General features: G+C 46.5%; 1 protein-coding gene across 1 annotated transcript in view; it reads left to right on the top strand.

Moving 5' to 3' along the window:
- Positions 1-7,465, top strand: part of Atp12a (ATPase H+/K+ transporting non-gastric alpha2 subunit) — a 28,697-nt gene extending 21,232 nt beyond the window's left edge. Inside the window, exons 15-23 of the mRNA XM_051143177.1 lie at positions 1,594-1,744; positions 2,583-2,751; positions 2,841-2,995; positions 4,436-4,559; positions 5,150-5,295; positions 6,043-6,176; positions 6,364-6,465; positions 7,067-7,158; positions 7,336-7,465. Of these exons, the coding sequence (XP_050999134.1) occupies positions 1,594-1,744; positions 2,583-2,751; positions 2,841-2,995; positions 4,436-4,559; positions 5,150-5,295; positions 6,043-6,176; positions 6,364-6,465; positions 7,067-7,158; positions 7,336-7,364 (1,102 nt within the window). The 3' untranslated portion in view covers positions 7,365-7,465. The remainder of the gene's footprint in view (positions 1-1,593; positions 1,745-2,582; positions 2,752-2,840; positions 2,996-4,435; positions 4,560-5,149; positions 5,296-6,042; positions 6,177-6,363; positions 6,466-7,066; positions 7,159-7,335) is intronic.
- The last annotated feature ends 9,346 nt before the right edge of the window (positions 7,466-16,811 follow it).

Below are 16,811 nucleotides of genomic sequence, written 5' to 3' on the forward strand. Positions count from 1 at the left end.
AGGCCTGTTCGCAACACACAGCTGCCAGGGACTAGTAATTACCAGGCAGAATACAGCAGTGAGAGCCTCTGGGCACAGCGACAGTTGGCCCAACCAAGACTTGTCATCACTCCTTTGTATAAATAAACAGCCCTCTGCAAAAACAGGGCTGGGACTTGTCTGTTTGTTTAGGACCGCACATTTTCATGCTAGTTGCCACCACACTGACCAGGAGTGAAATGGAGTGCTTATTTATTCTGTTTGTTTGATTGTTTACTTTGTGAAACCTAGGCTTGTGCTCTACCATAAGGCCACACCACATCCCCAACACAAGTGCATACTTTGTGCCAATGTTTTTATTTATCTACTTGCTCAGCTCTGGCTCCTTAGCCTCTTATATAACCACACAGGCAGCTATCAGAAGGAAAGGAATGTGTTTTCCTTTTACCTTGCCTTAATATACTTTTTAAAAATATATTTTATTAATTCTTTGAAAGTTTATATATGCATACAATGTGTTTAGAGCATATTTGCTCTCTCCTCCTCCCCCAACTCCTCCCAGATCCACCCCACATCCTCTTTTAACTTCTTGTCCTTTAATGTTGAGTCCAATTTGTGCTGCCTATATATTCATGGGTGTGGTTACCTTGAGAGTTTATACTAGCAATTAGAAAGACCTAGAACTAACTGCTATAATTCCAGTATTTGGTATTAACAGGAAAAGCAAATGTGGAAAACCTCAAAACTTGCAGCACACAAAGAATGAGGCATGCACTGTTTTGTGCCTGCAGCAGTTTAGGTTAGAGAAGGCTAAAATATGAAGTATCCGTCAAGGGAAGCTGAAGTGACAAAGGCCCAGCCCTGGCAAAGGAAACATGTACAGACCTCAGGGGAGTAGAAGCATTAGAGTCTCAGAACCAAGGAGTTCAGGGGGTGGGAGGGGAGACCCCAGGAAGATGGGAAGTTCAACAGCCCAACCTGTGCTGGACCTTGAAGGCTGCACTTGGCCCTATTGGCAAACCAAGTAAGGGATTCTGAGATCTGCTCAGGATAGTGGAAAGTGTCTGAAGAGTTCATTAGAGGAGGAGCACATTTATATCTGCACAATCAAGTCCTAGAGTCTTTTACAGTTGGCGGATAGTGATTTTGCTCAAAGGCTTCTGTAAATCATTCTCTCAACATAGCACAGAGCACACAGTGGGCCTCTGTAAACCTGAAACAGCAAAAAGGCATCTTACCTATGTGTATCGGCACAATGGGATTCTGGGGAAGAACAGGATTTGTGTGTGCATTTGTTTTGTGGTGCTAGTGATGGGACCCAGGGCTTAGTGAATAAATACTTCAGCAAGCTCTGAGCTCGGCATTCATCCCAAAGCAGCCAATTTTCTAGTCTTTCTTGTGTGGTAAAGCATTGCCCCGGGAAGCACCATTTCTAGCCCATTTCCGGAGGGAACAAAGGCTAGTTGACATTTTATTCCCACTGTCATAGGACAACAGGAAATGGCTTCTTGTTTCCGCTTCTGCTAATGTCTTGACATGGAAACCATGCCCAGAACTGTGTTTCAACACAAGATCTGGCCTTTGGCTTTACCCTGTCTCTTATGACCCTTCTAGAGAAGCTAAAGCCGCCGTGGTGACTGGCATGGAGCTGAAGGACATGACCCCAGAGCAACTGGATGAGCTTTTAACCAACTACCAAGAAATCGTATTTGCCAGAACATCACCCCAGCAGAAGCTGATCATTGTGGAGGGCTGCCAGAGGCAGGTAGGACAGCCGCAGCTCCCAGATGACGGGGAAGGCGTGAGGGGCAGCTGTTGGGAGGAGTGAAGTTCAGTTCATCTTTGAGACCATCCCACAGCCACACATCCTCTGTCTTCCTTTATTTTATCAGAAGAACATCAGCTGTGGTGGGGAAGCCATTCAAGCACATACCACTGTAGTAAGGTGTAGATATAGACAGGCTTTCTAAAAGTAAATACATATAATAAAGGAAACAAGACATAAGAAACCGTCATCCCTTGGTAACCCCAGGGAAGTAGTTTCTGGAACACTTACAAGTAAAAAAAAAAAAAAAAAAAACCACACACACACACACACCACCACTCAACTCCCATTTCTAAAATTAATATTTATATAGAAAGTGCTCACATTCCATGGACTTTAAATCATCTCCAGATTATTCCTAACACCTAATGTAATGTCAATACTGCATAAATGCCTGATATTCCATACTGTTTGGGGGGGGAACAATGCCAGGAAAATCTGTGCGTATACACCAAAATGTTTCTATATGAATGGTTGAATCTGTAAATTCACAACTCATCAGTATGGAAGGCTGACTCCGTCAAACATCTCGTTTTGTTTGGGAACGCACACCAGAGTTTTTTATTTTAATTTCTTCATTTGCACATGTCTCTGTCAGAGCTTCTTATTCTTACTTCTAAGATTGTCCATCTTTAACTCACCCACCCACCTACCCAAAGAGATCGTTTTGTCTCTAGTAGTTCTCCAGCCTCAAGACAAAAGGGGTTCTGGTATGCTTCCTGGTGGACCTGTGGCCTTTCACCCGCCTCATTCCTGTTTTCTCACTGGGTCCCCTCAGGATGCAGTTGTCGCTGTGACAGGTGACGGAGTGAATGACTCTCCAGCCCTAAAGAAGGCAGACATCGGCATTGCTATGGGGATAGCCGGCTCTGACGCTGCCAAAAATGCAGCCGACATGGTCTTGCTAGATGACAACTTTGCATCTATAGTCACGGGGGTGGAGGAAGGTGAGTGGGGGTCTCAGGGTGTCTTTCTGGTAGCCAGGTTTCCTGGGGGACCAGAAGCAAGTCCTATAAAGAGACATGTTGTCCCCTAGGTCGCCTGATCTTTGACAACCTGAAGAAGACCATTGCGTACACCCTGACGAAGAACATTGCCGAGCTCTGCCCTTTTTTGATCTACATCATTGCTGGCATCCCCCTGCCTATCGGCACCATCACTATCCTATTCATCGACCTGGGCACGGACATTGTAAGTGGCACCGGAAGGTCTGATAATAGCCCCCAGGGATATAAAGGTCATATCTGCTGCCCCCAAGAGCCTCATGATGGACAAGTCAATGCTTCTCAAACTTCTGTGCCATGGGGCCATTTCTCCATTACTAATGAGCTCCCAGGTGACAGTTATTCTGCTGGTCCATAGACCACACTTCCCAGCAGTGGCCTAGAGATATCTGCCAAGTATTTGGAAGTGAAAATCACACCAGGATAAGATTTTTAAGAAAAGACTCAGGGCAGGGGGCATAGCTTAGTGAGCTTGATTTCCAGTACTGAATTTTTTTCTTTTAAAGACATGAGTTTGGGCCCTCTTGAAGAATATGCCGTCATCATCCATTCAAGTCCTAGTGTTTGGAGAATCGACCACACAATCATGCTCTGGGGAAAAGGTTGTGCCTTTAAAAGATGGCCCCACAGTCGCCCATGTTACGTTAGATAACCATGATCTGGAACCGCCCCACTAAACACAGATGAAATGGCACCTTCAATTTTTGCTGTTTAGTTGGGGCTGGCTCTTGCAATGAGGGATAGTTTGTGTGTGCGTCTTCAGGGCTTTGTTGTTATTTCCAACCATCACCCATCTAGACTCCCTGTCTCCCAGCCTGTGTCCATGTAAACAAAGCTCCACAAAAACGCCCATAGGGCTCTGACTTACCCAGGCCAAGGAGAGAAAAAGCAACAGAGAGCAAGCTGAAGTCACAGCACAGAAGCTGCCCTGACCATGGCCTTCCCCCCGCCCCTCCCCACACTTTTGAGCAGCACCTAGGTCTGGTCCCTGCTTTGTAGGAAAAAAGAAAAGATTTTTATCTCTGAGAAAGGATCTGAGATGTCCTTCCTAAACAGAGTGCACTCATATCCCAATATTCCAGGCTTCCTATATCGCCCCCCCACCCCACCCCATGTTCTCATCCTGTAGTGATGAGTGTGGACCAGTTTTGAAGTGCAAATTCTCTAGCCCCACCCAGACCTCTGCAAGTCTGAATGTGGGCATAGGACCCATGTGAGCGCACCACTGCTCTACCACATTGCTTTGTGGTCTATCTGTATGCCGAAGGGGAAGGATAGTGTTTTACGACGGATGTGAGGGTTATAATGAGCTTTATTGAGAACTGCCAGCATCTGAATATTTTAGAAAGCAGATCGGCTTTTTGTTTTTTTTTTAACCCAAGGCCTGGTTTGTGCCTCTTGGAAGCACCATGGTGCCGCTGAGTCACACCCTCAGCCCCAAAGCAGACTGGTTTTTAAAAGATGATGCTTTTAAATCTCATATAGACAATGCACCTTGTTATCTGTGCCCTGCATGCCAGCGTTGCTCCCCAACCCTGCCACCGACTGCCTCCCTCTTCTGGGCCCTCCTTGCTTACCATCACTCTGCCTTCCAGGATTCAGTTTCATGGCATCTTCTCTTCTCTAGATTCCCTCAATCGCCTTGGCCTATGAGAAAGCTGAAAGTGACATTATGAACAGGAAACCTCGCCACAAGAAGAAAGACAGACTGGTGAACAAGGAGCTGGCCATCTACTCTTACTTGCACATTGGTATGAGGAGGGTGTACTGGTCATCCCCCCTACATACCTCGCTATACAAGATCCCTCCCAAAGAACTCACTCCATGAAGGAACCAGGCCCGACTGGGCTGCCTGCCTTGCTGTTTCATGTCCCATTTCTAGCAGCTTCTGTGTCTGTTGGTTTATGTTGGTTAGCTAGCCATGTTTACTGCTCTGAGAACGCACCCCTCCCCTCCTCAGGACTTTTCCTCCTGTGTGCAATCACCTCTTGAGGGCTTTCACCTGCAAGTGGCATTTCTGTTTTGCTGCCTATAAGAAGGCTCTTTGAACACTGAATAAAAGCTGTTGCTGCCACCACTGCTGCTGCTCTCTTAGCATGAGGGACTCACTGTGTTATTGTGTGTGTGTGTGTGTGTGTGTGTGTGTGTGTGTGTGTGTGTGTGTGTTTGTGTGAGTTAAATCCGCAGTTCCTCACCCTTGACTCGGTACCGCGGAGGCGCAGGTGCCACAATTCCAGTCCTAGGCAGGGCAGACGGATGGATGGCCCCAAAGAGTTCGAGAACTGGGCACAGCTCTCTGGGCCCAGGATACCACTCTCATTTGAATCTTTCACTCTTTCAGGTCTTATGCAAGCCTTAGGCGGTTTCCTCGTGTATTTCACCGTCTACGCACAGCAGGGCTTTTGGCCCAACTCTCTCATCAACCTGAGGGTAGCGTGGGAAACAGAGGATATAAATGACTTGGAAGATAGCTATGGGCAGGAATGGGTGAGTCAAGAGTCCTTTGGCCAGCACCACCTGGTCCCTCTCCACTCTCCTCCCTGCCCACCCATACTGTTATGGAACCTCTACTTCCGTGAACGATCTCAAGGAGACAGACTTGGATGCTTGTCAGCTACTGAGTCTGGAAGATCCCGGGTAACATGGCTGTTGAGAAGATTCAGCTTCGTCTCTCTTTTTCCATTAGTTCAGCAATTGATGTGGACTTCTACTTATTTTTTAAAATATATTTTATTAATTTATTCATATTACATCTCAATTGTTATCCCATCTCTTGTATACTCCCATTCCTCCCTCCCTCCCATTTTCCCCTTACTCCCCTCCCCTATGACTGTGACTGAGGGGGACTTCCTCCCCTGTATATGCTCATAGGGTATCAAGTCTCTTCTTGGTAGCCTGCTATCCTTCCTCTGAGTGCCACCAGGCTTCCCCATCCAGGGGACGTGGTCAAAGGTGGGGCACCAGAGTTAATGCATAAACAAGATCCAACGTTCTTCTGCACTCAAGAAACACATCTCACCCATAAGGATGTGGACTTTTAAACCAACCCAACTTCCACAATGGAGTAATATTTATAAGTTAGTGCCTGTTCCTTAGCGTCTGTTTCAAGAGAATTTCTTTCTGAACGCATGGTAATAGTCTACCCCTAATCTGGGTGAAGTAGGAAAAGAACATCAGATTTCAGTTTTCCTCCTCCACGGTCCTGTGATCTCATCTGTCTCTACCTCTTGACAGACACGGTATCAGAGAAAATACCTGGAATCGACAGGCTACACGGCTTTCTTTGTCGCCATCATGGTCCAACAAATTGCTGACCTGATCATCAGGAAAACCCGGAGGAACTCCATTTTCCAGCAGGGCCTCTTCAGGTACCTCCATGCCTGCCCCCGGGGTGGTCAGTGAGCCTGTCGTGTAGAGCTAACAATGGTCTCAGGACCCTCTAACAGCCTATGCCTGAGACAGATGAGGTGTTGACTTGGCCTGTGGCATGGTCTGCTGTGTGCACGACCACAGACACGTGGAAATTCAGCATCTGCTTGTATGTGTGTGTTGCAGAAATAAAGTCATCTGGGTGGGGATCGCCTCACAGATCATTGTCGCACTGATCCTGTCCTACGGTCTCGGGAGTGTCAACGCTTTGAGCTTCACCATGCTCAGGTGAGGTGGCCTTCAGTGGCACTCAGTAAGAAGCCAGCTTCTGGCCTGAGCTCATAACCTGAATAAACACTCAGGTTCCCACGGGCTCTTCCTCCAGTCTCCCCCAAAGAGATTAAATGGATCCTAAGCTGTGGAAACCCATCCTTTCACCTTCCTGTTTCCCAAAGGAAGAAAGGTGTTTTCCAGGCCTAACTGGACCATCACCATTCTCATCCAACAGGTTTCCTCAGAGGCCAATGTAGCTTTTAGCAGTCCCATCTCAAGTAAGACCTTGGCAGGCCTGTGTTGAGTGGTGTAGTATATTGGCTATTTCTAGATAGAGAAAGCTCCCGCCCCTGCCTCTGCCACTGACCAGGATCTCTTTGGACAATCCAGGGCTCACTTTTTTGTTTGTTTGTTTGTTTTTGGTTTGGTTTCGGTTTTTTGTTTGTTTGTGTTTGAGACAGGGTTTCTCTGTGTTATCTTGGCTGTCTTAGACTTGCTTTGTAGACTAGGCTGGCCTCGAACTCACAGCAAGCCGCCTGCCTCTGACTCCCTAGAGTGCTGGGATTAAAGGCACGCGCCACCACGCCCGCCTCCACTTTCCTCCTTTTATTTCCAGGGCTCAGTACTGGTTTGTAGCTGTACCACACGCCATTTTGATTTGGGTGTACGATGAGATGCGAAAATTGTTCATCCGGCTCTACCCTGGAAGTGAGTAATGGTTTAGATGGCTTTAGTTCGGATTTTGCCAAGCTGGAAACCAGACCAGCTGAAGGCAAGGAGCTGGCCGATGAAATGGGCCCCCTGTTTAGGAGCATGATTTGTAATGCTTGGTCACCGCCTCCCACAGGCTCTCTGTTTCTGATTTACCCTTTTCTGCCTCCACAGGCTGGTGGGATAAGAACATGTATTATTGAGACCACGTCACTCCCAGGTCTCCCGGCGGCGTGTCAGAGGTGTTCTTCACACCTGGCTAGTCCCTAGGAGATCTCTGCACAATGTGAACGCTACCAAGCCCTATAAAAAGAGCGACTTTTGTACAGAAAACTGTACGAAGCTAAGATTTAACTGTTTATATAGAATTTTCATCTCTATGTCTGCCTCCTTATTTTAAATTGTGTGATGTTCAGATATCAACACAAGGAAGAATGTATTTGTATGTATATACAGCTGTGTTAAATAGCCTTGCGTGCCCCGGGCGTGTGCTAGGTCTGCCTTAAACTAGGATATGATTCCTCAGGCCTCACTTTCATATCCTCATAGAGGCCTTAAGCCCACCTCAATCCACCCAGCAAACTTTTTGTGAGTACCTGTGACTTAAATAGTAATATTTATTTCTAGCGAAGCATTGCCAAGCACTGGCCAGCAATTATTTTATGTCAGTCGTGTTGTGTGTTGTAACTGTCAGACGTATTCATGTGTGACGCGTATAACTATGTTCACAGGTCCAGTGAGGCCTTGTTTTTAAGTAAAAGATGTTTTCTAAAGCCAAGGGTCATTGTGGTTAATAACCCACCATTATGATTTGAGGGTGTTCCCGGAATGCAGCACACAGGACACAGGAAGATGAAAGGGGATTTCCATTTCGTTTGGGGGTTTGTTGCTGTCCTTTCCTTATGGATCTGGTGGGTGGGTTGGATGCTTCTCTGCTGTGCCCACGGATAATCTGCAAGCGTAGAGCTTTTCCCTTGCACGCTTTGGTTTTACAACCTTCCTGTCTATCGGGTGCTGACTTAATGGAACAGATGGCATTTGCATAATTCTTTTCTGCGCGTGGTCTACTCTGCACTGCAACCTTTCACAAGGGATGGAGTATATGTGGCTGTTGCTGCTGGCCACGGGCTACAGCTCTGGAAAAGGGAGCAGGAGACCTAGGGCCGTATGTGCTCAGGAGGGACACTTAGGAACTTGAAAGAAGTGAGGGCTGTTGTTTGTGACTGTGGTCTGAGCCAAGTAACCCCCATCTTCAGGAGTTCAGCTGTGTGCAGGTGGTCAAGATCACCCCAGGTAGGGTTGCTGGCTGTTCACACTTCCTCGTGCAGGAGCAGGGAAGGTCGCAGAACCCTCACCAGAGTACCCAACTGCTGCCCAGCACCCACTGTGTGCAACTCTGCCCTAATTGCATGGGGGCTTGTTGCCTCACAGAGGGGCTAGAGTATATGGGCCAGGGAAGACTAGGGGAAGGAGTTCCATCTATGTGGCTATGGGCCAGCCATCATTCCTGCTGAGTAAAGATTTTCTAGTGCAGCCTTGTGAGGGAGAAGCAGCCACACTCCTGTAGGTAACCTCTCACGATCTATAAGGAAGCTGAATAAAATCACTGGTTCCTGACATGTGGAGACTTATGGAAAGGGACATGGGGCTCAGGGAGTCTTGTGGAAGAGGGGAGGATGGGGTTGAGGGAGCTGGAGGGGTCAAGGACACCATAAGAAGACCTACAGAGTAACCGGACCTGGGCCCATGGGGGCTCACAGAGACTGAATCACCAACCAAAGAGCATGCATGGGCTGGGCCTAGATCCCCTACACATGTGTAGCAGATGTGCAGCTTGGTCTTCATGTGGGTCCCCTAACAATTGGGGCGGGGTCTGTCTCTAACTCTGTTTTCTGTATTTGACTCCCTTTCCCCTAGCTTGGCTGCCTTGTCTGGCCTCAGTGGGAGAAGAAGTGCTTAGTCCTGCTCCAACTTCATGTGCCAGGGTGGGCTAGTGCCCTGGGGGGGAAGCGTGCAAGGAAATGGGGGGAGTAGGGTTAGGGGAGTGTGAGGGTAGGACAGGGAGGAGAGGAATGAGGGGGCTGCAATAAATAAATTAATTAATGAAAAAAACCCCATTGGTTCCTGGGAGTAAACTTGGGTGGAATCATATTTAGATTTGCCATTGCAACCTTAGGAGGAGGGATAGAAGTTGCTGTGTATCTACACACACACACACACACACACACACACACACACACACACACACACACACACATATCTGTACCCGGGAAGGAATTTTAGCAACAGGGGTCATCACTGAAGTTTCTATAAATAGATTAGAATGTCCAGTGTGTGTTGTGTGTGAAGCTACAATGATGTTGCCAACCTTGTGGTTTTTAGTCTCTAGTTGCAGTAACTATTACTACAGTGTTAATCTCTGTCAGCGGCTCAGTGAGCTGGAAGCTTTGCAGGGTTTTTGGCAGCATGAGAACTGCCTCGTGCCAGCCCTGGAAAGGCGGCTGATGCTTTCTAAGCTTCAGCTAAGAGAACCCGTCTTCTGCTTTCCCTGCCAGACTGCCTGAGTGCTCTTGGCTGACACACTGGCTGCTCTCAGTTCTGCCAGGGCCAGCGGGAAACAGCAAGCAATGTGACAGGGACCTGAAGACTTAACATGATAGGACCAAGTGGGGAAGGGTTTAAATTTGATGTAGATGCTCACTTGTTTTCACTCCTTTTCTTTGAAAGTCTGAATCTTGTCTTTAAATCTCTAACAATACCATTGGTTAATTTTTTGTGTATTTCTCAAAAATGAAATTAAGAAATTAAAAATTATATAGATATAATATAGATATATATTAGTTTCTGCGTGTGTGTGTGTGTGTGTGTGTGTGTGTGTGTATTAGTGTCCAGGTGCATGTGTGTGCCTGCACATGGAAGCCTGAGGATAACGTGAGTGTCACTCTCTGGAATCCATCCACTTCCTCTGAGGCAGGCCTCTCACTGCCTGGAGCTAAACCACAGGCTAGTAATGAACCTCCTTTGCCAGCAATCCTAGAAACCCACCTGTCTCTTCCTCCCCAGCACTGAGAATACAAGCAAACCCCCTACACACACACACACACACACACACACACACACACACACACACACACACACCTGGCATTTTTATGTAGATTCTGAGGGTCAAACCCAGGGTCTCATGCTTCTGAGGAAATCACTTTACTGAATTAGCTGTCTCCCCAAAGCATTGTCAAAGCTCTTAATGCACATTGCCAAATTTATATTTACATAACCGAACCAATTCGTAGTAATGATTATATATATTATAAGGCATATATATTATCTATTAAGATATGAAAGCTGTCAAGGATCAAATATATATGTCATACTAAAAGCTACATACCCAGCCCTATCTTTACTTTTTTTTTTCTGACATACACTAGTGCTAAGTTGCATAGGCTGGCCTTAAACTCACTTGATAGCCTAGGAAGTTTTTGAACTTGGAATCTTTCTACCTTGGACTCCCAAATAGCTGTGATTACAGATCTGTATCACCGGCCAAGCCTGGATCAAAATATTTTTATTTACTCAGCAAAGGTGTGGGAAGTCTTTTTATTTATTTATTTATCTATATATATATATATATATATATATATATATATATAGCCCAGGAACACAGATCTGAATTGGGTGTGTAATTGATTGGTAGAGCACTTGCCCGGTATTGTGAGACCATGGACTCAAACTCCAGATTGGAGAAGGAAATGTCCCCTGGGACCCCCAACACACACACACACACACACACACACACACACACACACACAGAGATACACACATACACTTGGGGGGGGAGGGGCGGGCTGTTGTTCCAGTGAAGGGACAGAAGAAATCAACTTGTAATAAGGGGTTTGAAATTAAAATGGCATTTAAAAATACAGACTGTATTGGATGGGGTAGGTGTGTAAGCCTGTTTACATGAATCAGGGGGAAATGAGGAGTAGCTGCTTGTCAGGAACAGAGAGAATTCTAGGTGGGGACAGATGAACAAAGCCCCAGGAAAACAGCCATGGCACTGCATCTAAGCCGGAGACCAGGAGGCACCTGAGCCTAAGGTGTGTGTGTTAGGCTAACGCCACAGGTTGGAATTCCATAAAAACAAGCTGATGAAGTTGACTCATAAAGGTGGGTCACAATCCAGGCGACATGTTACATCACTTTGCCTGTTGATGAATTAGGACTGAGTGAGCTCCTCAGTCAGGTTAGCTGGGCTTGGCCTAGGCTGGTGGGGAAAGGTGTGGAGCAGGATGGGAGGCACCTGGCAGGGCTACAACTGAACAAATAAGCTCCAATGAGGAGGATTATATGAGAGGTCACCTGTAGATGATTCAACTCGGCCCACAAAAGGCTACCAACCACCCTAACTGACCACATTATGACCAAGATGAGGGGAAAAGAAGACACTGAGGCAAGTACAGTAATTTCCTCCTTATCCCCAGAGTGATAAACCTATGCAAATATCCAGTGAATGCCCAGGTAACATTTCTAAGATGTCCTAAATTTAATTACAAGATCCTGCCTGAGGTGACAGGGGAAACAGGGAGGTTAGTCTGTTACCAAACTACAGGCTGCTATCAAAGGACCAGCTCGGGTTCGGTAATGTATGTTAAAATCTTAACTCAATTCTGCTTCTTGGTGATTCGGAATTCCGTTTACAAACACAGTCAATCCAGAAGCAGTGATGTCCTCTCCTTCGGCCCTTCTGTCCCAGAGCGTTCCCTGCTGTGCAACACGCCACCCTTTAACTAGTGTAAGACCACTGTGAGCAATGTATTCCTCCCTTCTCTGTGTCTTCACTGTGTGTGTGTGGTTTTCAGTGGTAGAACATTACACTGTCATGTTTAAAGCCCTGGCTTCTATTGCCCAACACTGCAAAATATTATCATCATTAGCAGCAGGAGCAGCACTGGCTCTAGAGGCCAGTGGCTTACTCAGGGAAGCTGGGGTTTTGCAAGGTGGGGCAGGGGTGTTTGCCCTTGGATGAAAAATGACCCCATGGGGCTGCACTCTGTTTTACAACAGGGTGGAAAAGCAATAGCCATGCCAACCAGTTTTTGTCTGCAGATATGCAATGCCCCAGTCTCATGGGAGAGACTCCCCTCCCTGGAAAAGCCAGTTCTGCCTCCTCTGCAACAGTCAGGTGACATTCCTGGATTTTCTAGATAAACTTGTGCTTCGAGGCTCCAGCAACCAATCGCCTAGTTCCCTCCCTAAATTATGAGCTTAAATAATGCCTTTAGCACTTGTTTGCTTTATATGATCTTACCCTTTACAAAAACCATTCCTTTACAATGAAAAGGGAAAGCATGCATAGCGTTTGCTCCCTGAGAGCCGCTCTGCACAGCTGCTGCCAGCCAGGCTGGACCTGCTCTGCAATTTGTTTTCCATTTGGCACTGTTGTTTCTTAGATGCCTAACTTTTGACTTCAGACCAGCTCTCTCTACAGGTTCCCTTCACCCAGGGCCCCATCCAGTACTTTCTGCTCTGGCCACTGACATTGCACTAAGGGGGATCTTACCCCTTTAGTGCAGAGGTTCTAAATGAAACACAAGGAGAAAGCCTACATGTTTTCAATGAAACAAGGTCCCCGCCCCTTAACCAGTCACTTTGAAGATAAATCGAGATACCACGGAGCACAGATTTTCAGTTCTAAACTTTACTGCGGGTTCTTTGCGTGGTGGCTGTTGACGTTTAAATAAAGCAAGTGTCTGCTGAGACATACAGCACCATGCTTCCCATGGTGCTGAAAAGCCATGGTTGCCAGAAAGCTGTCAATCAAGGACAGGATGTGGTACAGGCAGCAAGAGGTACAAAGTGTCAGAAGTGATCAGGGAGACTTCCTGTCAGTCAGGGAAAATTACAGGAAGTCAGGCATGAGGAGGTAGCAGTGGTGAGGCTGAAGGAGAGGAAAAGTCAAGGGTCACAGTAGAGTTCTTGTGAACCAGTTCCTTTCAAAGACCAGTATTGTTAGGCAGAAACCCGTGGCCTGAGTCCAGCATTCTGCCTGGTTGTCCCTAAGGAGGGTACAGTGTCTGCTCATCAAACTCAACAGAGACAGAAATTAAGATCCCCTGCAGGAAGGCTACTCTAGACCCCATATCAAGGACCACAGCAAAGATGCACAGAAAGTCGCCTCACATAAGAAGAAATGGTACAGAAGACTGGCAGAAAAGGGCTGCTAGCGATAGACCCTTAAAAAAGGGTCAGGTCTATATCTACTGCAGAGATGTTTGCACAGCATGTTTTCTGCTGCCCTATTCGCTATCCGGCAAACGAACCAGCCTAGATGACTACCAGCAGATGGCTGGGTAACACACATGTGTCCATATGGCCAACAGAATTGTACTTAGCCTTAAAAGATAGCATTTGTGGGAAGATAGATGGAATCAGATTATGCAATGGGATGAGCCAGGCTCAATAAGACAAACACTGCATGTCCCCTCTCACTCATATTTGGATCCGTGTGTGTGTGTGTGTGTGTGTGTGTGTGTGTGTGTGTGTGTGTGTTTATGTGGGGAAAGGCTGTGAAACAAGAAAGAACCATCAGGAGAATCAGGTTTTAAAGTGCAGGTAACAGGACACAAGTGAATCCTGGCACCTGGGAGAGAACAAACGAGGAGCTGAGAGGCAGATAAGGTGAGGGCTGAGGGGTGGGGGTGGGGAGGGGAAGCTCAAGGAAAGCAGTCCTTATGGAACTCCATGGGCAACTGGTTACTTGTTAATTTTATTTTTTTAATTCAAGTTTATAAGAGAGGGATAAAAATAGAAATAATAATTCTTAAAGGGACATCTTCCCCCACCTCAGGGCTTGTCTCTATAAGCTTTATCAAATGGATGAGCTTGGTCCCATTTGGTCATGTTACTGATATCCTCAGCTGTCACAGTCAGCAGGGAATACAACTTGATATTGTCATCTGTGAGTAGAAGGGAATCTCTTAAAGCCCGAGGGTTGGCTTGCACCTTGGAAAACAATTTCAGGATGAGTCATAGTGAAGTATGTTAGATTACTTAAAAAAACGGAGACAGAAGACAAAAAGAGAGGCTTGGTCTGATCTTAGGCAGAACCATGTTTATTCATGGCAAGGAGGCCTCTTTGTCACCTATGTGTTCAGAGGACATAAAGAATGGAGGGCAGGGGTCTCATAGCTGTTTTCTTTTTTTTATTAATTTATTCATATTACATCTAAATTGTTAGCCCATCCCTTGTATCCTCCCATTCCTCCCTCCCTCCTGCTTTCCCCCCTACTCCCCTCCCCTATGTCTGTGACTTAGGGGGAGCTCCTCCCCCTGTGTATGCTCATAGGGTATCAAGTCTCTTCTTGGTAGCCTGCTATCCTTCCTCTGAGTGCCACCAGGCCTCCCCATCAAAGGGACATGGTCAAAAATGGGGCACCAGAGTTGGCATGAAAGTCAGACCCCACTCTCCACTCAACAGTGGAGAATGCCCTGTCCAACGGTGGAGAATGGCTGGGTAGGGGTTTGGAGTTTACTGCACATATTGTCCTTGGCTGGTACCATAGTTTGAGCAGGACCCCTGGACCCAGATCCGTGCATCATAATGTTCATTCTGTAGGTTTCTAGGACCCTCTGGATCCTTCTATTTCCCCATTCTCCCATGCTTCTCTCACCTAGAGTCCCAATAGGTTGTCCTCCCCTCTGACCCACTTTTCTGGTAAGTGAAGACTTTCATGGGACATGCCCCTTGGGCTAGTGTCTCGATATAAATCAGTATATACCATTTGACTCTTTGCTTCTGGGTGAATTCACTCATTATGATAATTTCTAGTTCAATCCATTTTCCCACAAATTTCGGGAATTCCCTTGTTTTTAATAGCTGAGTAGTATTCCATAGTGTAAATGTACCACAGTTTCTTTATCCATTCTTCTACTGAGGGACACTTAGGCTGTTTCCAGATTCTGGCTATTATGAATAAGGCAGCTGTCATAGCTGTTTTCTGGTGATGTTTTTGTCAGAAAGGGTACATCTGAGTCTATTGAAGCACGGGGGGCGGGGAGAGTCGGGGCAGGGCTCAGATCGTGTAGCAGGGGAGAGTTTTAACTTGATCCGCTGTGACGGGTCAGGTGATTGCCATCCTGTATTCCTGGAGAGACCTGGAAATTAATTGCTAGAAGGTTGTAAGCAGATGATTTGGTTACAGAGTGGAACTGCGAGATTCCCCCAGGAGGGCTGAGGGATAGGAAGGAACAGAGGTGGGAGAAAGTGGGCATAGCATTGATTCAGAGTGACGGTGACTGGTCCCATTGCTAGGACTGTTGCATCAAAATGAGGTAGCAGAAGTAGCAGGGAGCGACAGAACATCCGAGAAAAGGAATGGGGAAAAATAGAAAAATAATGTAAGAACAAAGTGACAACCTACAGACTGGGAAAAGATCTTCACCAACCCTATATCTGACAAAGGCCTAATATCCCAAATATATAAAGAACTCAAGAAATTAAATACCACCAAATCAAATAACCTAATTGAGAAATGAGGCTCAGTACCAAACAGAGAATTCTTAACAGAGGAATATCGAATGGCTGAGAAACATGTAAAGAAATGCTCAATGTCTTTAGTCATCAGGAATACTACTCAGCTATTAAAAACAAGGAAATCCAATGACACTGAACCCAAGGACCCTGAAGTAGCTAAGGAAAACTATGCCCCTTCTCCCCACTAACCTTTCTCTCCTACCTGTTGTTGGAGTGTTAGGAGGGGTTAGGGTGAAGGGAGAAAGAGTTTTGAGGAACCCAAAATAAAAATATGTTTTAAGAATATGCCAACACTTAAAGGTTCCACAGCCTACCAAAGAGTGCCACCAACTGGGTACCAAATATTCAAACCCACGAGCCTGTAGGGACATTTTGCACCACAGCATTTGAGAAGCAAATGGGTTGACATAATATGGCAACCATCTTTGGGGACATGCCTCCAAACTGTTAACCCACGTGAAGCAAAGATGATGGAAGAGAGCCTTCTGGAGTGCTGAAATGAATCAGGCAAAGAAGGACAGCGGTGAATGCGGGGAAAGTTGGAGGGTGGAGCCCACTTCCTCAAGAGCAGCTGTCAGTGAGCAGTAGGGTGTTGAAGGAGGGGGTTAAAGTGCCAGCCAGTTTTCATGAAGATGAGCTAGGCCTGTGAATATAGGAATGAGTGTTTTTATAAAAGTCTCCTTGTCGGTTCAGGTTTGTTTTATTTGCCTTTAAGATGAAAGTGTGAGGGGGTGGGAAGAGATGAGAAGAGAGCCACTAGAAAAGAAAAAGGGAAAAGGGCTTTTAAAAAGTCCCTTTCCCAGGCTGGAGCTGCAGCTTAGTGGCAGACCCCTTGCCTAGCAGCTTGAGCCACTCAGGTCAATGCTGGCAAGGTGAAAACTCTCTCTCTCTCTCTCTCTCTCTCTCTCTCTCTCTCTCTCTCTCTCTCTCTCTCTCCTCTCTCCTCTCTCACGCATACATGCGTGCATGCACACACACACTCCCCTTTGCCTTGTGAAGACATGGCAGTGCACCTGACCATGTTGTGACAAAGCCACATCACCCCAACCGAGTCATATCGTTTCTATCAGACCTCCCCCTGCAGGTCTGATGAGATCTTTCATAAACCCACCTTCTCTTT

The sequence above is a fragment of the Acomys russatus genome, chromosome 3 (genome assembly GCF_903995435.1).
Source record: "Acomys russatus chromosome 3, mAcoRus1.1, whole genome shotgun sequence".
NCBI classification, from domain to species: domain Eukaryota; kingdom Metazoa; phylum Chordata; class Mammalia; order Rodentia; family Muridae; genus Acomys; species Acomys russatus.